General features: G+C 33.5%; 3 protein-coding genes across 6 annotated transcripts in view; 1 reads left to right on the top strand and 2 right to left on the bottom strand.

Moving 5' to 3' along the window:
- The window catches only part of LOC128178338 (39S ribosomal protein L54, mitochondrial-like), a 49,265-nt gene extending 35,340 nt beyond the window's left edge, over nucleotides 1-13,925 (bottom strand). Inside the window, exon 1 of the mRNA XM_052845458.1 lies at nucleotides 13,921-13,925. The gene's annotated coding sequence lies outside the window, so the exon portion shown is untranslated. The remainder of the gene's footprint in view (nucleotides 1-13,920) is intronic.
- LOC128178336 (zinc finger RNA-binding protein-like) lies at nucleotides 1,911-16,174 on the bottom strand. 4 transcript variants are annotated; one of them, XM_052845452.1, is made up of 24 exons: nucleotides 16,095-16,174; nucleotides 13,713-13,940; nucleotides 13,342-13,438; nucleotides 13,038-13,250; nucleotides 10,871-10,933; nucleotides 10,205-10,392; nucleotides 9,120-9,302; nucleotides 8,649-8,862; nucleotides 8,222-8,338; nucleotides 8,059-8,118; nucleotides 7,829-7,968; nucleotides 7,591-7,736; nucleotides 7,240-7,369; nucleotides 6,924-7,001; nucleotides 6,668-6,741; nucleotides 6,501-6,584; nucleotides 6,171-6,351; nucleotides 5,919-6,060; nucleotides 4,758-4,855; nucleotides 3,759-3,854; nucleotides 3,152-3,263; nucleotides 2,966-3,063; nucleotides 2,723-2,867; nucleotides 1,911-2,606 (listed from the first exon to the last, which is right to left on the bottom strand). In XM_052845452.1, exons 2-24 carry the CDS (start codon nucleotides 13,911-13,913, stop codon nucleotides 2,554-2,556), a joined length of 2,913 nt encoding a protein of 970 aa, XP_052701412.1. In that variant the 5' UTR covers nucleotides 13,914-13,940; nucleotides 16,095-16,174; the 3' UTR covers nucleotides 1,911-2,553. The 4 variants fall into 4 exon arrangements, with proteins under 4 accessions (XP_052701412.1, XP_052701414.1, XP_052701415.1 ...); XM_052845454.1 differs by having other exon boundaries at nucleotides 13,038-13,235; XM_052845455.1 differs by lacking the exon at nucleotides 10,871-10,933.
- A 335-nt stretch (nucleotides 16,175-16,509) lies between these two features.
- Nucleotides 16,510-20,146, top strand: LOC128178127 (probable oligoribonuclease). Its single transcript, XM_052845148.1, has 6 exons — nucleotides 16,510-16,685; nucleotides 17,037-17,120; nucleotides 19,283-19,360; nucleotides 19,482-19,702; nucleotides 19,867-19,920; nucleotides 20,011-20,146. The coding sequence occupies exons 1-6, from the start codon at nucleotides 16,554-16,556 to the stop codon at nucleotides 20,075-20,077; spliced, it is 636 nt and encodes a 211-aa protein (XP_052701108.1). The 5' UTR covers nucleotides 16,510-16,553; the 3' UTR covers nucleotides 20,078-20,146.

The raw sequence follows: 20,146 nt of genomic DNA, 5'->3' as shown, positions 1-20,146 counted from the left end.
AAATTTCATATTTAGAAGCTTTGAGGGCGTCTCTATCGAATGAAATAATAAAAAAAATCAAATCCCAAAAATTGAATAATTAAGGTTTTTCATTTCCTTCCGGTGACGACCGGAAGTGACGGCGGACGTTCGGAAATGCGTAGTACACTGCGGCTGGACACTTTCCATCATCCCTGAAAATTTAAAAGTTCTATCTTAAACACCTTTGGAGAAAACTCGTGAACAAGCAAAAACATAAAATCTTTAATATCTCGGGACCGGAAGTGACGACCAAAAAAATCCCACGTACTTTTCTTACAAATTTTGTCATAAACAAGATCTGAAAGTTTTATCAAAATCGGCTGAAGCGTTCTTGAGAAAACGTGGGAGAAAAAAAAAAAGAATAATAATAATAGAGGAAAAGAAACAAAGCAATAACAATAAGGTCTTCCGTTTCCAACGGAAGACCTTAACTAGACTCTTGTTGCAAAAGCAACAAAAAGGTCTTCCGTTTTGATATACATGTATCAATTTAACTGTAAGACATTGCTTCTCTCAGTATTTCATAACCATTAGACAACAGGACTTAATTGACTATCAATTTGTCTTACTTTGTCAAACAGAAGCAGTAAATCTCTTAAACAACATGAATTGTTTGAACTCTTCCGGTGTGGACCGGAAGTGACGGTTGACAAAATAAAAACGGTTAAACACATCTTCTATCAAATGTCTATCATCCGTGTAAGTTTTGTGTCTTGGTCACTTACAGTTTATGAGACTTCGCTGTCATAATATTTGTTTTAAAAAGACTACCTGAGATATTTGAGATATCTCACCGGAAGTAATTTTTTTTGTTTATTAATCATCGGATAGATGACATATGAAAGCGTTTATACCTTTATATCATTTCAGTGTTAAACAAATAAAATGCGTAAAAACATAATTTTTGAAGTGCTTCCGGTGACGACCGGAAGTTACGACGAACAAAACAAAATAGTTTAAACACATCTACAGCTATAGGTCTATCATCCCTCAAAGTTTGGATGTTCAAGTCTTTATCGTTTCTGAGATCTCATTGTCCATAGCTTTTTATCGCGGGACAGGAAACGGACGACAGGAAGGGAATTTTGAAAAAATGAAAAAAATGCCTAGAGATATTTTCGTTCTCTATCAGTCCTATAAATTTCAAGAAAATCCATCCATGCATCTCTGAAAAATCGAGTTCAACTTTTAAAAAACTTGATTTGTTTGAACTCTTCCTGTGTGGACCGGAAGTGACGGTCAACCAAATAAAAACGGTTAAACACATCTTCTATCAAATGTCTATCATCCCTGTAAGTTTCGTGTTTTGATCACTTACAGTTTCTGAGATCTCGGGGTTCAAACATTTACTTTAAAAAAGGCTTCATGAGATATTTGAGATATCTCACCGGAAGTAGAATTTTTATGTTTATTAATCATCGGATAGATGACATATGTAAGCATTTATACTTATATTTCAATTCTCCGAGAAATATATTAAATGCGTAAAAGCATAATTTTTGAAGAGCTTCCGGTGACGACCGGAAGTTACGACGAACAAAACAAAATAGTTTAAACACATCTACAACTATAGGTCTATCATCCCTCAAAGTTTGGATGTTCAAGTCTTTATCGTTTCTGAGATCTCATTGTCCATAGCTTTTTGTCACGGGACAGGAAACGGACGACAGGAAGTGAATTTTAAAAAAATGAAAAAAACGCCTGGAGATATTATAATTTTCTGTCAGTCCTGAAAATTTCAAGAAAATCCATCCAGCCATCTCTGAGAAATCTTGCGGACAAAAAACGGACAAAAAAAAATAATAATAATAATAATAATAAGAAACATTACAATCACTATAAGGTCTTCCGTTGGAAACGGAAGACCTTAATAATGTGAAATCAAGATCTGAAGTACACATTAGTCTACAAACTTTATTAACTGACGAAAAATGGTACACTAGTAATTTTTTTTTTAGTTTTGAAATACAATTCAATAAATGTGATTGTCCTTTTACACAAGGTATGTATGACATATTGACTGTATCCAATTAGATGACATGTTATGTTCCTTTAAAACAATGATACATTTCTAAAATATTGTTCATGATCATAAATATAATTTCTTCAAAAATGAAGATATTCACTGTTTCTTTCTGGGAATCTTCCTAAAACTGACACCAGTGCACTCTGAATTGCAGTATTGTAAAAACACAAATGTATCAAAATTTGAAAACATGATCCCTTGTTCTATCCTTACGCACAAAACAAACTGTCAAAACCAGGAAGCTTCACCAAGAAAGCAACTTGTTCAACTGATGAGCTTCAACAGCTTTAAAATAAAACTACCCTTGCAATAAAACAAGGACTATTTTTTGGGGGGGGGGGGGAAATTGAAATACACCTATTAACAAAATATTTGTACAATTTTAAAAAAGAAACAAACTTTTTTTTTAAATTCAAGTATAATTATACAACATAAGAAAAAATATCCAACACAAATATTCGTTCCAATTCACACAATCGTTCTTCCATTTTTTCTCTGAACAACTCCTACTTTCCATCAGACATGTCCACGTCATCTTCCTTCTTGTCTTTCTTTTCACCTAAAACAAATAATTCAGAATTTACTACCATCATCTACAAGTACATTTTACTTTTATATGTATAAACATAGTTAATGCCAATTCAATTAACATAAATGTACAGGAAGTCTACACACCTTCTCCCTCCCCTTCTCCTGGGGCACTGTCTGTGCGGCGACGTTTGCGTGGGTTCATGCGCTGTCTTAGATGTTTAGGGGCTGGCAGTGGGTCCATTCCCAGAACTTTATGGATTTGTCTGAATGCTATCAACCTCAGGGCATGCTGCAAACAGTGAACAACAACTCTTACAGTTACTCCATTAAGTTTCATTTCATATAAAATTCTCTAGGTTCTGAAAGAAACCTCTATATAAGTGTTACCTGAGCTGAAGCAGTGATGTCTTCTCTCTCCTGATTGGTCAGTGATGAAGCAGCATCAACAGAATCTTTTTCACATGGATCATAAAGTCCTGGCCCACCTACAATGCAAAAAATCTGTTAATTCTAAAAAGCATGCACCTTTATTGAATTAACAATTCCTTTTTCAATTATATAATGCACAATTACCTGGCAGTAAGAGTCCAGATGAGATACTTTCAAACACTCTTCTCAAGGCATCTCCTGGACTCATATTAGCCCCTCCACTGCTTACACACTTCTCTACAAGCAACTCCATAGCCTGAAAATCCAACATAAACAAAAACTGATTTAGCAAAGTCTTTTTTTCAAAATAAAAAATACAAATGGATAATAAAATTGCAATATCTTAATCCTTTTGAAACACAGTGGCACTTACAATAAATTTCACTTGAAATTTTTCCAAAAAATTCAGGTTAAAAGATCACTCACAGAATTTAATGAGAAAAGATTACAGAAAAATGAATTTCACAAAAATGTCATGTTAAGAATTTTATGTTGAGTGCAAATACTGCAATATTTTAATATCTAGCACAAAAAATTGTATTTCAAATTATTATAAGTTAGGAAGTTTCACAAGGCACCAAAGCCTACATGACTCGTTTCTTTATTCTCTACAGATGTTGCAAGGGAAAGTTTTGTTCTAAAAATGTCTTCCCCTGTTTCAGCTGATATAAATATATACAAAACAAAAACAAGTGCATGTATTCAAAATGATTCAAAAATGCTTCAAGCAGCAGTCTGTGGAACAACTTACCCATTCATTGAGAGGAGTCCAAGTGGGAACTCTCTGACACAGATCCCTCAGAATCCGGATGACTACAACACAGGATTGTAGTCCGTTGGCTCTAGCCTAAAAATGAAAACAAGTCTTGATGAATACTTCAGGTCATCTCAACCTCAGATGGAAAAAAATCTGGATAAAGTTCAAAGGGGGATGGTGCATGTACAGTGTCTTGTTAAATCTTGAAGCCTGATCCAGATTTTTTCCATCTCTAATACAGGCTTTAAACTTCTTGTGTCGAGTACATCTGTACCAATTTCACAGATGCTCTTGCATGTTTGCTTTTCGACTCTCTCTCAGGTTGAAATTCTTTCAACTAAGAGCAAGTTTGATAGCACCCTTAACTTTCCAGCCTCATGTTGTTACACCTAACTCTATATGATCAATCTTCTAGCACTCTCTCAACTTGCATTCACTTGATCACTAACTTGTGTGACGACAGCATTGAAGCGAGAGCTTCGATTCTGTGCAGACCACACTATGGACTATATATGGTATACAGAATGATTGCAAAGTGGGACAGTGCATGGCTATCAAAAGGTCAAAATTTTCACCCCATGTAGAAAAACATAATAGAAATGTTCTCAAGATCAAGTTCTCTGACAAAATTGGTTTTCATAGAACATGTATTTCATACAGCTTACCTTCTTTGGAGCATTCTGATGCACAACCAAATAACATGAAGAAAGTCACAAAAATCAAAATCAATTTGTCACAAAAGGAAAGAGAATAGTTTAAACTGCCCTTTCCAAAATCAAACTTTTGTGACAAATCTGGACATTCATAAAATTAATATTTGTCAGAGAACTGTCTAACCCTGTTATTGAAATTTTATCCTGATTTAAATCTCATTCATAAAGATTGATCATTTTAAAATGATGGCAAAATATGCTCAATTAAACAGATAACAGCAAAATATAAGATAACAAACTCTTCTCATAAGGCTGCAAAGTATATAAAAAAGTCTCAAACCTGGAACCATTTAGCATGTCGTAGAGCTGCAAGGGCATCCAGGCATTTCTGCCTGTCCAAAACATCTGGCGGATCTTTAACCGTGACAGTGGATGTCTCTGAATTAATACAAGCATTCAACCTCGTGACTCAGGAACGGGTGTTTGACCATTAAAATGATGGACTCTCTTACTTAGGTGTTAAATATCTTAAGGGGCCAGCCCTGGCCAATCCAAGTGACTGTATAAGTGTGCAGGGACATTGAAAACAAACAGCTTTAGCATATTGAAAAGATGCTGACAAAGCAATATCTAAGAAAACCAATAAGAGGCAAAGTTGGAATTTAACTAAGAAGTGTAAATGTACCAAATTATATTGCTAACAGATACACAGATTTTTGTAGGAATGTCTAATGTCTAAACCTATCAAATCTAATACCATCTCATGCTACTTTTAAACAAAATAAATACAACTGTTTTAATAGCTACTAAATTGTGCATAAAGCTAACGTATCATTAACGAAAATAAAAAAAAAAACATCAAAATTTAAAAGTAAAAACAGCATAAAATGGTACAGAAAAAAATATTTGTGAATTCAATCAATATTTCATATTGTACTTAGGTTAGTATGATAAAGCTGATGTGAAAGTAATGTCTGAAGGAAAATGAAATAACCAAAAATTTATGAAAGCGGTCTAAAAATTATAATTTATGTGAAGATTGCACACAAGTTTGAGTCACAAGTTTGGGCACAGGGCTGGCAAGCACCATCAATGGTCAAAAATCCTTCCTCTGTCTCTGTCGACTCTAGAGGGCCACTTCCCATGAGTAGGAAAACAAATCAGTATTAGTGACATGTCAAGAAATAATCCAGGCATCAGGATAAACAATTCAAAAACATTAAAATTATAACAAATGAATGTGAAATAAAAGAATAGCCTGAATAATTCCTCTAACCGTGATCAGTCATTCTATTGGGAGGCTCAGAAATCTTTGGCTAGCTTGATGGATTGTAACTAAGATACAGTAAGTAGATTGACTGACATAGTGTGAACTTAAGAGTCTTTTCAAAAGTAATCTAAACAATAGATCAAAATAGTATGATAAACCATTTGACAATGGTAGAGTTTTCAGGGACTACTGGCCTTGATCTCTCTACCATACTAGGTCAAGGTGACTGACCTCCATCAGCAAGCTGAGTCTCTCTCATAACGGGTGAGGTCAAGGTCACAGAGCAGGATGTTTTGGGGTCACTCTCACTGGACACTATGATGGCTGCTTCCTCCACACATCGCTTAACTTCATACTTCTCATCAGTGATAGCCTGAAACATGATCATCACCAATTCATAATGATAATCATCAATTTCGTATACTTTCACTTTAAACAAAAGGAAAGATAACTGAGCTTTCCTTCTATGATCTAAATACTCACAGCTATCTGCTTAGGGAGAGCATCTGCTACTCTCTCCAGCAATGTCCTGGTAGGCTTTTCTGAGCATAAGACCACAAGGTTGACATTAAGGTCTCCATGAAGAAGCAGACCTTTGGCAAGAACCCCAACTCTCATAACTCCCTTCAGGACCCTGGGAACAGCCGATTCTTCTTTCTTCTCTCTGAAACATTACAATACCTATTCAACACAGGTCCAGTATCATCCACTCTATCTTATTTATTTCTTTTCAGTTTTGAAAACATTGTTTTAATTCCAGTGATACACCATCCATTATGAATCTATCAAGTCAATACGGCCCAGAGGACCTACCCTTCTTTTGGCTCCTCCTTCTCCTTTTTGACTCCTTTCTCCTCCTTTTTGACTTTATCTATATCCATTGACTTTGGTGCATCACTGCATAAATAAATCATATTCATTTTATTTGAAATAAAGTATAAATGTTGCATAAAAACAGAATTTTATGGAGACTTTGTTACCTTTCTGCCAGGAAGTCTGAAACATTCTTCAGGGCCTTTTCACATAAAGAGACAATATTCTGAACTGCTTGCAGCTGTGAAGTAAAGTACAACACCAAATCATTAAGGATGCAAGTCACATTACAAAATCAACAATTCATCATAAATGCAATTCACATTACAAGATCAACAAATTATCATGAATGTAAGTCTAATTACAAGATGGAAATTTTCAGGAAGAGACACCTTATAGATACTGTATATATCATTTGTGTACCTCAGCTTCATTTGGATAAATACTGGCATGTTTTGACATCACATGGCGGTCATCTGAGGAGTCTGGTCTTCTCATTCCCTACAACAGCACAATAGATAGAGGTTTTGATTTCCAATTCTAAGAGTTAAAGTTGAAGTAACATACTTTATAAAAATTAACACAAATTGTTTTAATCCAAAGTTATTGCCTCTATTCATTTAAAAAAATTTTTTCTCGAAAATGATAGCCTCAACCCTGTATGTGCACAAAAAGAGAAATGAATACATGTGATTACCAAAAATATAACATACAAAAAGAGTAACATAATACTAATTACCATGGGCCCCCCTGGTCCATGAGGGTAGGGTCGTGGGGGTGGCATGCCGGGACGACCCTGTCTCTGCCACTCGTAGTACTCCAGCTCCTCATAGCGCCGCCGCTCCTCCCAGTACATCTCCTCCTCCATCCTAAGTGCACAAATAGAGAGTACATATAGCAATATATATTGCATTTCACGAAATGTCAAACACAGTTAAATGTCCATCTTATATCATGAGTCAGTAACTGTAGCCATTCTACGTGTGAGCAATACATTTAAACTGATCTCAACATCATTTAGGTGCAGGTTAGAATTATACATGTTTATCAAATTTTCTGTTTTTTGTATAGATGTTATACATGTGTTTACCTCATTTCTTCCCTCCATCTCTGCTCTTGCTCTCTCCTTCGCCAGAACTCTTCTTTCTGAGCCTGACGTCGTACTTTCTCCTCCTGGATTTTACGTGCTCTGATGCTTGGCTTAACCTCCACTTGTAAACTTGGATCAACCTTTTTCTATAGAATTGAAATACCACATATTCATTGCCGATTTAGATTTTACTATCCCTATGATAGTATCAATGTCTGTTAAGTATATGATCACTTACTTTGTATTGCAGTCTGTGTCTCCTTCCTTTCATGTGCATCTCTTTGGCGTTTGGATCATTGAACTTGCACTCACAGAGTTTACAGTTGAAACTAACAGTCTTGCCCTGGTCATTTCTAACTTCCTCAATGTATTCATGTCCTGCAATATCAAATACTCACTGACGTCATCATACCAGTACATCATGTAATTCCCTAAATACATTGTACATAAAAACCTGTAAATACTCACCAACAGGAGTGACATCCTTTTCCCCAAGAATATTAAGCGGATCTCCATCATCATCTTTATCTGAAAAATAGATAATCACATCTAAATCTAAATCCAAACAGACAAGCACATATTTCTGGTGATACATGTATTTCAATAGACTGGACCCCCATCCCCCCCTTACCATCATTACTGGATGTTGAGGCTGCGGATGTATTGAGACTCTCCCCTGACTTGGAGGAGGTGGGCTCCACTTTGACCTCCACTGTTTTCACATCCAAAGTTTTTAGCTGGGTACCACCTAAAATAAAACAGAAACGATACTACTACTGATTTAAATGAAGGGTTAAATTCAAAACGGATAAACCTTTAGAGTATACAAGACAGATCACAGAAAAACAACATTCCATGAAATCAGAAAGACATGATATTGAAACATTTACATGTAAAATTTTTTTAAATTTCTTGTAAAAATTAGAAAAAAATACTGAATACCATGTTGGAACATCTTTAAAATTAAATAGTACCTGGAAGTAATAATTGGGTAAAAGTACAATGAAGATAAGATAAACTAATATTATGTCTAATCTGAAGTTGAGAAAAACATGTACCTATGAAAGTGATCTTTGGAGTTGACAGGACTTTTTTGGTAGTGGCAATGGGAGTGATGTTTGATTTGACAGTTGGCTTTGTAACGCTGGCTGTAGATGTGGATGTATTGCTTGCAGTCTTTGCGACAGATGACGCTCCGCTGGCTGCTGGGGAGACCACCACAGGATCGGTGGAGGGAATGGGTTTTCCCAGTCTTGTGTGTAGTTTCAGGACCTGTTGGAAAAAGATCAGAACAATAGATTCAGTGGGACCCTCTACATGCTAGATTTTAGGGGATTAGACTTACACTGAAAGCCAGAAAGATAAAAAGAAGATATTTTCAAAAATATTTTTTTCTGAATAATTCATACTGAAAATGACAACGACTGAGCAACAATTAAATATCTTTTTTTTTAGAACATGATTATCATTCTAAGCTACATGTACTGTATTTGATGCTTTGCATACTACACATGAATATAACGTCATGCCTTTTGATGCTTTGATCCTCTGATGTGGGCAGCATAGGCATCAGCTCCAGTGCAAGTGACATCACAGAGCTCACACCTCAGCTGATTCTGACTGCCACGTCCACTAGAGGAGGAGGCGGTGCCTGCCTTCATTGCTGCTTCTTTTTTCTTGTGTTTCTGACCCTCTAAATGTTCTCGGTAAGTCTGACAAAACAAAATCATTACCTTATAAAAACATAAATCACTTTTTTCAACTGAAAGACGCTGGTACAATTTAACCAAGTATTAGGAAAGGCCATAAAATAAGCATGTTTTTTCTGTTCAATTGCTCTCAATATATTTGTTAATACATGTACTTGAATGCAATACTTCTTTAATTACTTGTAGATCAAGAAGACTAAATCCTAGAGTTTGATGGAAAGGACTATATGCAGTATTATGCATTTTTTGCCCCCAAAATTAAAGTTTTGAATAGAGCTTTAAAAATAAGGTGGAAGATAGTTGAAATCAAATTGAAAATAAATGTGTAAAAGGTTTTCACTACAGCAACGTCTAGTGTAGAGATGACGTCCAGAAGATAGTCTTACATTGTAAAATTGATGGTTTGTAGCAAAATATGGGTGTTTTCCGACGGTTTTTCGACTGAAAAACATCGAGCGCAGGCTTGCTCAAGTACCATTTTTTAGTATGATGTGTATAATTATATGAATAATAACATATGTTAAATTCGTACTTGAGCAGACCTGCGCTCTATAATTTCGAATGCAAAATATAAAGAAAAAATGACAATATTTTCATTGGTTTGCAAATTTGCTGGAATTTGGTCATTTATGTGACGTCATAGATAAACAGCGAATGAGCAATGGTGACTAAAATCAAGATTGAAATGATAGGCATCCTCTGTACTGTGATTTATAAAGATTTGATTTTTATTTGATAGTGTTTAAAAATTGGTTAAAAATGGGGGCAGATATTTGACCATAACGAATATAGTCCTTTACATGTGGGAATGGATAAATTAAACTAAACATCATAACTACACAAATAAACAACTTATTGATGAAATACAATGCTGAAATACAAGCATCATAGAGTATATGACTGACCTGAGGCCCAGCACAGCTGATCTTACAGACATCACAGTAGTGGAGCTGAGGCTGCTTTGGAGGGATCTTGGGCTTGGCTTTACCTGTCTGCCCCGCCTTCTTTACCTGCCAGGTGTTTGTGGTCTTGGCAGCTTGTTGCTGTTGCTGGTAGTATGAAGTGGCTGCTGAATACAGTGCTGCATCATAACCTGTAACAAATGCAGAAATATTACAGTATGTAAAGAAACACCATGACGTAATGGTTCCTTTTCAAATTTACCGATGTGAAAAAAGTTCAGAACTTTGCATTAATTGGGTGTTTTAGAGAAATGAATGAATGTTAATAAGCATAACGTGGAGACTTTTAACAGTTCACAGATTAGAGGAATTAATCATAAATAAGAATTAATGCATAATCATTTTTAATAACAACTATTTTAAACAGTAAAATGGTTACTTTACAATGAATTTTAAGTGATTTATTAGATAACCTTGTCTTTCTGTTAAGTAATGAAACAACATTTCTACATGCACATCTATCCTAATCACCAGATCTGTAGCTGTGAACATTTAAGGTGCATAAAAAAGCTACTGTGTTGAACAACTACAGTGCCTATATAACAAGCCTAGGGTAAGGACTGGTACTTGGTTCGTATGATGGCCTCCGCTGATGTTGGGGATACAAACCTTTGATTACTACTGGCTGAACCGTCTGCTTGTAGGCAGTGTAATTTGAAGCTCCTGTACTTGCTGAAATAAATTTATGGAGGCTAGAATTCAAACAGCAGTCACTACAGAAAATCAGAAAATTCCCCTTCACATATCACCATGAATTTAACAACATGTCACATGTTCCCATGTATATGCTTGAAAATTTTATCATAAAATAAAAAGCAACTTTTAAGATTTTGAACACTTAGAAAATTTTCTGATTTTAAGGCAATTAGTAAAATTCTGAGCAGTGTTTTCCCAGGGAAGTCCAGGAGTTATCTGGTTTAGTCAAAATTCACATCAAAAATTAATTTTTAATGGTTTTCCTTAACCAGTACATGAATTCAAAAGTAAAAAAGATCAGTTTAGATGAGGCTCATTTGAAAAACCAAACAACTCCAAGATATGACCATAAAGTACAAGTAAAATATGTACTAAAAAACAAAGGAATACTTAATAATTATATCATTACAAACTGAAACAAACAAACAATTTTGAAAAGTTGAAAAGTTTCAAAAAATAACTTTGATTGGTAAATACAATGATACATAATATTACAACAATGCATAATATCAAAATAAGTTTTCAAACAATGTTGTATCTTGTCAAAGTCTAACTACATATACATGTACTGTGCATGTAAATATTGGTAACTTTTAAAATTTTCAAATGTGAAATTCATTAATTTTGTGCAAGAATTTATTTAAAAAAGAAAATATAAACAGAAAATTTTCCAAAATCTTTCATGTTTCAAGCTGTATTGAAAAAACAACCCAAAGCAAATTTAAAAAAGCATTGGTCAGTCTATGGTTTTAATATGTATAGGGCAAGGGGCATGTTCAAGAACAGTCAAAAATCTAACTCTAAAAATATTTAAAGGTACAAACATGATTTTATTCTTGTTATATAGTGGACTTTATATAGTTTATATGCTATTATAAGTGTTGTGAATTTTCAATGTTTTCATAAACTTTACTTAATATAACTGTATTACATATCTTTGCTGTGAATCTAAATGTAAATGTATTCATTCAATTAATAAAAAAAATATATATGTACAGTTTATATAAAATATTGTTAAGATAAGAATAATTATCTCATCTATATAAACCTTTTGCAACATATAAACCTACACACAAATTATGATAAAACAAAATACCCAGTAATGGAATATATACATTTATGAAACCAAGACTTCACTGATAAATTGATTTAAAGCTTACCACTCCCATTATTGTATAGATTGCACAAATCTGATATAGTAAATACTTGGATACTATTTCCTACATTCATAAGCACTATGGCTTTAGTCATATTCTAAATCTGTCTCTGAGCCGTTCAACTTGATAGATTAACTGAACCCATTATGTTCAGGAATAATTGTATCATCGTTATCATTTGTATCTTGCAGTCATAAATAGCCATTCAATTGTTCTCATCATCATCATACACTGACATGTATATTTTGCAGAAAATGAATAGCTATTCGAATCTTCTCTGCTTGAGAAAATAAACTTATCCTAATTATTAGCAACAAAATCCCTACCGCTAAGCTTGAATAGAAATCAGTGATCACCAGCATGTACTGTAAATGACCAAATGTGTCATCACAATTAGCTGTCAACAAAACTGATCTGATATTAGATACAACATTTTGTTGACAAAGCTGTGGTGGATCTTACATATAAATTTTTTTTGTATATTTTTGAAATTAGATTAAAAAAAAGACGGGACTTTTTCCAGTATTTTTAAAAACAAAAAAAAAGATGCTTATAATACATATACATGTATAATGATACTTTTTTTCAAGAATAGCAATTAAGTGAAGCCAAAACACCCATCAAATTCTATCAGGGTATATACTTAATGATGAATATCAATCTAGCCAGTAAATATTTTAGCACTCAATTATCTCAATTTAACTAAGCTAACAAGAACTGCAAGCTTAAATAGAGGGATAATAAGGCTGCAAAGTCTGAACACTAAATTTTAAAACATCACAAATTCATGACATTTCTTTATCAGAAAGCTGTGCATGAATAGGGAAAACATTGCCTTTGACCTGTTAAATAAGCTAATCAACATGAAGTGAGAGAGGAAAACAACTCTGAAATGGTTGACAATAATAGGTAAACAAGGTTACCTTTCCCTGTGTAGGTTGCGCTGGCAGTTGTATTGGTAGCATACGTTGTAGTACTGTATGTGGACACGGGTTGACTTGTGTTGGCAGGGTACACGTAAGTGGCTGCACTAGAGGCTTGTACAGGGGTGTGGCTCTTTGGCGTCACAACAGCTCTCTGGGCAGACTGGTAGGCCCCTGATGTATAGGTGGGCTTGTTCGCTGAAAAACACGGCACTGTACACATTAAATGTACAATGAGAACTACTGCTGTCCAATTTTGCATTTAACTGCGGTAATTTGATGATATGAAGAGCTCTATTCTCACCAGCTTGATAATGAGTCTCAGCTACGGTGTAGGCTACAGCCGCCTGAGCAGCAGCTGCAGGTTGATAATAGGCTTTCTGGTCGTACGTCGCAGCAGGCTAGATAAAGAATTGATGATTATCTTGAAACATCTATTATAGAGTACACAATTAATATTGAATTTCTTGTCACTATTTTTGTATTCATTTGTCACAAATACCTTTCATCCGAAAAATTAGAAATTTTCATATATATTCTTACTGCAGTAAATCAAATTCATAAATGATATCTTAAAATGATTATAAATTTATTTCTTATAAGAGTCCCATAAAACTTTGACTTCATTAATTAAGACCCCGGTGCAAATTTCAATGGCCCTCAATATCTGCTTACCGTCACTGCCACCTGTGTCCTGGTGGTATATGCGTACTGTGGCGTTGCATGAGCAGTTTGGTAGCTATCATAGGCTTGTCCTGCTCGCGGCGCAGCCGTGGCATAAGCTGCTTGTGGTGCTGCAGCAACATAAGCCGTCTGTACAGCTGGGTAAGCTGCCGCTGGCTGCGGATTGGCTGCTGGGTACACAAAGTGGGCCATCTTCAATCTGCTTCTGAATTATCTTGTCTGAAAGATTATTTTCCCATCTCTTTAAACATGTGTTAAAGGGGGAATATATTGCAAGGCAATGCAAGTTCAGTATTATTTTTTCATACTGCTTCAAAGAACAATAATTAAATGAAATGAGTCAAATATAGCCCCAATAATTTGTTTTTTTTTAAAGTGTTTCAGGTACATTAAATTGTTAAGTTATTTCTTAGAATTGTTGATATTTTAAAAGTTTTTCACCTAATAATTTATTTATTTGCACTCACTGGCAGTATATCACTAAATGACATCAAAAGTGACAATATTTTTGTAATTCAATTGTTCAGAAATTGATGTTTTTCTTATTTTTTTAAAGAGAAATATAGAGCAATGCTTTAAACAAGAACAAACTTTTTGTCAATTATATATCTTGGATGAAAATACTTGTTTGTTCAATGTTTTCTGAAGGAAAAATGCTACAAGAGTCAAGACAATCCATTCTCAAAATGCAAAAATAATGGGAAAAGGTTATCTTTTTTATGTCATATTTCAAAATTGTAGGCATTTGGATCCAAGTAAAAATTATGAAAAAACTTCACATGTATACATATATCCTTACAAAGGAAGCAAGGAATTACAGTAAATTGATGATGCTCACTTAAAGGGGCCATATCATAAATACTATTTTATTGTCTACCTTTAATGGCAACATGTCAAAGTTTAATCAATAATGAATTAAAAAGCTATATATGTAGTTTTACTAATCATTTTAGTAGCAGTTATTGTTTGTATTAAACTTAGCAATGACTATTTAGTTTAATTCAAGGTTCTTCAACACACCAAAATTTTATTTCATGGACTTGATTCAAGTGAAGTCTATCCAAACTGACTCGTACCCGTCCAGACTCATAATCCATTTGTCCAGTGGTAAACAATGATACTTGGATTGTAAATATCACAGTCTTCACGAAAACTTTTCACACCTATGGCCATTTTTCATTTAAAAATAGATACATTAGTAGTTTCGGAGGGTTTTTTAGTGGCTTTTCCTGGCACTGCATCTTCTCTGTACTTCTCGAAGGCGACAATTATTTGGTCTTTGTCATGTTTCAGTCAGTTGTTCGTAAGATATTTGTGCAATGTGCATTTTACATACTAGTTAAGAGTTACCTCTAAATAATAGGACCATAGATCTAAATACATCCCTGATACGACACAAAAACATGTTTTGCTTTTTTTATTTAATTTATTTTTAACATGAACGCAAGTAAGAGAGTTTAAATATTTTTTGATTGTGTATGACTATGAAAATCTACAGCCCACTGGACTTCTTGACTTCTGATTGTCACTGACCGGACATCAAAATTCACTGGCCGCGGTCTTCGGACCACCGAGTTTTCGTGAAGACTGCTATCAAAGATAATCTGTTAAGGTTAGGTTTTGATATAATTACAAAAAATTAAGAAATTATACGATATTTGAATGTATAATTTCTGATAACTTAATGTCATCTCCTATAGGTTTTCCAAAGAGGTCCCAATATCAACATCTGATAGAAAATTCCTACAGTCTTATCTTTAAAAACAAAATAAACGATTGATTATATTAACCTATATAAATTCTTCTCACTTTTTGATGGCAGGCATGATATTGTATTAGAAGTCATTTTTTACTCTGACTATTTGATTACAAGTCTGTTTGGGTATGAAGTCAGTTTGGTTACGAGTTGACTGTAATTTGATGGATTTATATATGCTCAGCCTCCCCCATGTAGGGCGCTCAAACATGTCACAATTCAAAAGCAGGGGTTAAAGTCAGAGGAATGTAAGATTAATTCCTATTAGGGTGGTACAATATAGATACTATACAGGCATAATTTGACTACCTAACAGTAGTCAAATCTCAAAAACAATAGCGTGTGATCAACTTTACTGGATATTTCTCTTAATCAAAATCGGATAAATTTAAAAGCAGGATGCTTAGAATAGCTGTCAGAATATAATTTCAAAACGCATTCTATTTTGTGTGATATTTCTGAGATTAGATGAACGCCGCAAGGAGGACATACAGGCAGTTAAAACTTGTGCAATATAAGGGTTATTTCTTTTTTATATAATTAATCAATTGCACATTAATTAACAAAATCAAATGGCTTGCGATTTCCAGATGTCCAAAAGTACAATCAATACAAACCTTGCAGAAATGGAAATAACAAATCACGCTTCCATTACGGTAGCCATTACATTTCTAAAAACTGACGTCACTGAGTAATTTTCCTTAAATTAATAATTTACTTTTAGAAATTCAAAAAAATATTTGTTGGAAAAAATTCATGTAAAATATTGCCTAAATTTCAGTCTTAGATATTATATACTGTATTATAGAAAATATGAAAATATTTCCGTATGAGTTCGTCGTTTTCCGTAAAGTATGGAAGCCTTTAGGCGTACATGCTTTTTTATTATTTCAAGCTTAATCAAATAGTCAATATACCTTCAACGAAAACTTTAAATTGGCAATATGTATATTATTTATTATTATTATTATCATTTATATTAACACATTTCAATTCATGTGTCACTACTAGGGACCTAAGTGTAGCTGACTTTCTCTATTCTTCTGCGATTGTCCGTTAAGGGATCCGTAGATACAATGCTCTTTAGAAAATTGGCAAATGAGGTTTGCCGTCCACTCTTGTTTAGAGCCATGTCTTCATCAAATACATCCAAAGTTAAACAAATGAAATATGACGGAAAAAGCAATATTGTGTGGGTAGATCTTGAGGTAATTTTCCTTTGTAAGTCCGGTATGTCCATGTGATCTTTAATTTACTTTCACTTTCACTTTGCTCAATATATACTAAAAGCCCAAAACCCTCATGTCTAAAATGGCACAGTGTAAAATTTTTATTAATTTTTATAACAAGAAAAATTAACAATAACAATAACGTACCGGTATGTATATGTAGGCTAACTCAAAACTGTTTTCCAATATCCTAGTTTTATTATGATTGTAAAATTTTGCATCTCTCTGTATATATTGTGTTGCCAATTTGGTTTAGTGGCATTAATTTCTTATGAAACAAAATAAGGGGCTTTGGCGACACTTTTTGTATACATAGTTGTATGCTTTTAGATGTCTGGTCTGGATATTAACACAGAACATATCCTGGAAATGGCCTGTATTGTAACAGATGCAGAACTGAAAATCATTGCAGAGGTAGGTCTCGACCATTGAATTTTGTATATTGCTTTAATTTGAAACTGATGTGCATTGTGCATGTATTGGGTGGCTTTATCACAATAAATATTATTGTAATCAAAAAGAAATTCATAGTAATGAATCATCATAAACATAAATAATGGAGAATTGGCAACTGATCGAAATCTCGCAGTCCCTATTGTAAAGTATTCGTAGTTTAAATCAGTATATCTTTCTATTAATAAACAATTATATCAAAATATAAACAACTAAACCCTATTACCAAAACATGTAAAATATATATGTTATATTTTCATGAGATATTATGTCTTATAAACAATAATAAAAGAGGAGTTTTAGGAGGCAGTTGGCTACCTGTTCTCTGAGATTTTGCCGATGTTTTATAGCTGGCCAATATATTTTCTATATATTAATCTTATTTTTCAATTTTTTGTTTCAAAAATGTCTAAAACCAATACACATTTTTCATAAAACAATATACTTTTGCTTTAACATCATTATCTCAGTTTACTATATAGTTCTCAAAGTAAGGTTGGTCCCGTGACATTTTTCAACAACAAAACACACTGTTAATGGCGGAGTTGCCAATCTCTGTTATTTATGTCTCTGGAATCATATAATGTATAATTTGGGTCCTGGACTGTGTTTTACAAAAGAACTTACTACCAAATTATTAAATGCTAATGAATCACAAATTATAATTAATATTTTATTCTAATGGCTGTAAAATTTTATTATGGAAATCAAAATAGTTGTAATTAGATGGTGTTATATGTATAAATTTTGTTCATTAAAGATAATTCCACGAGAGAAAATAATTACCACTTGAGGTCAAGATCTAGTAAATAATTCCGTAGTGTCTTTTTGGTGCTAGAACTATTATGACATCATAACTGATTTGATGAATCTTTTCTCCATATTTTACGACTTAAAAGGAATGATGTGGAAAATAAAACAATATTTTGACATTCTATATTTAATCATGGGAAAAATAATCCTGATACCATATTCAATTTGATATCATTTTAAAGAGGAGGTCAAGAGCTTGTTTAATGCCGTTTTTGGAGAGACTGTAGGCAATCTAGATATATTTCATTAGTCATAAATGGACAAAACTCCAAGATTTTTTACTTTTATCCTTCATATTTCATAGAAAAGGTTGTATAAAACATGATTTTTCATTGTGTTTACCAAAAATTTAAGCCCCGGTCCACCCTATGAAACAAAGATATTGTTATGAAGAATCATTGAAAGAATTCATATCTTGAATTTCATAAACCTGTAGGCACCTTTCATTTACTAGATCTTGACCTTTAATTGTAATTTCTTTCGTAAAATGCAGCCCTGCATGCTCTGCTGGCATCCTATACTAGTGAACAGTCTGCCTGTCCATGTGTCCATCTAACATCAATTGTACAGGGCATATTTTTCTTTCCTTAATTTGTCCCAATCTGGCTCATGCGTACTTCATGCACATAGTGCCTGTGGGTAAAGAATAAGCAGTGACCTTGAAGCACATTTCAAGGTCAAGGTTATATCAGACTAATAAAACCCTTGTCTCTACCATATGATATCTTTCCATAGCAGTATCTAGCTTATACTTTACATGAACAGTGCTTGTGGATAAAAGGTGTGCAGTAACCTTGAATCATATTTTTATTTCAAATGTGAAGGTCATAACAGGATTCTTTGAAATCCAGTGTTGCATGATAATTTTTCTTCCCATAGCCCAATCATTTTTTGACTTTATTTTTCCATTTTAATCTATTTGTCATAATGCATAATGCTTAATATTGAATGAAGGCTGAATGATTATGTTAGAACAAAATTTATAATTCAGAGATAATGTATTTGTTTTGCATGTTATGACTGTATGATAAACTGTAATTCAAGGGTCTATTGCTAATATGTAGAAGAAATTTTGCAGCATTGCAATTCTTGATTCCAACATTACTGAGTATCAAGGATAATTTAAAAGTACTATTAATGTCCATCAATCTTGATTTTGTGAGAATCCAACAAGTTGAATATCACAAAATGTCAAGTGAATGCAGAAAAGACAAAATACATAATTGTGCATATCAGCATGTAACTTTACAACATTCTGATGACCTTGTCATTTTACTGTTGCAATATATTAATGTTAATTTTGTTTTTAGAGTGAAGACATCATTATCCATCAGCCTGATTCTGTCCTGAATAATATGGGGGAATGGTGTACTGAACAGCATGGAAAAGTAAGTTTAAGATGGCACACAGGGATACTTGTCTTACTTGATCAATTGTAAAACATGCATACATCAATCACTCAAAATAGAGTTCAGTGTACTAGTATTAAACTGAAATTTATTCTGGCAGTCAGGGTTGACAGAAGCTGTGAGAAATAGCAAGATAGATCTTGGGGTTGCGGAGAAAAAAATGGTAGAGTTTGTAAAACCATACATTGCCCCTTCCTTGTGCCCCCTGGCTGGGAACAGTATCCATTGTGACAAGATGTTTCTAAAAAAATACATGCCAAAGTTCATGGAACAGCTTCATTATAGAATCATTGATGTCAGCTCAATTAAAGAATTATGCAGGTGAGCAAATCAGATTTATTTAATGTAATACACTTATTTGAAGCTTTGATTAGAGTAACAGTAAATCAAAAATGGGAACAGCTTACGGAAGAATATTTTGGAATTAATTGATATTTTATACAATTTATCTTAATAATTTATTTTAAGAAATCTTTTTTTGTTAGGAGGTGGTATCCAGAAGCATTAGAACGAGCTCCAAAGAAACAACTATCTCATAGGTAAATGGAAAATAAAATAAATATTAAACAAAATAATCATACGAATGGAAAATTAACTTTTTCAAATTTTACTGAATTGCCTTTTTTCAGGGCCTTGGGTGATATCAGAGAGAGCATAGAGGAACTCAAGTATTACAGACAAACTGTGTTCAAATGACATATAACATTGTGTTTTTCATGAGTTTCATCTATCTTTTCCACATATCATTATAAATTGTGTATATGA

Source organism: Crassostrea angulata, chromosome 3, assembly GCF_025612915.1.
Source record: "Crassostrea angulata isolate pt1a10 chromosome 3, ASM2561291v2, whole genome shotgun sequence".
Classification (NCBI taxonomy): Eukaryota; Metazoa; Mollusca; class Bivalvia; order Ostreida; family Ostreidae; genus Magallana; species Magallana angulata.
This window is presented reverse-complemented; position numbering and strand designations above follow the sequence as displayed.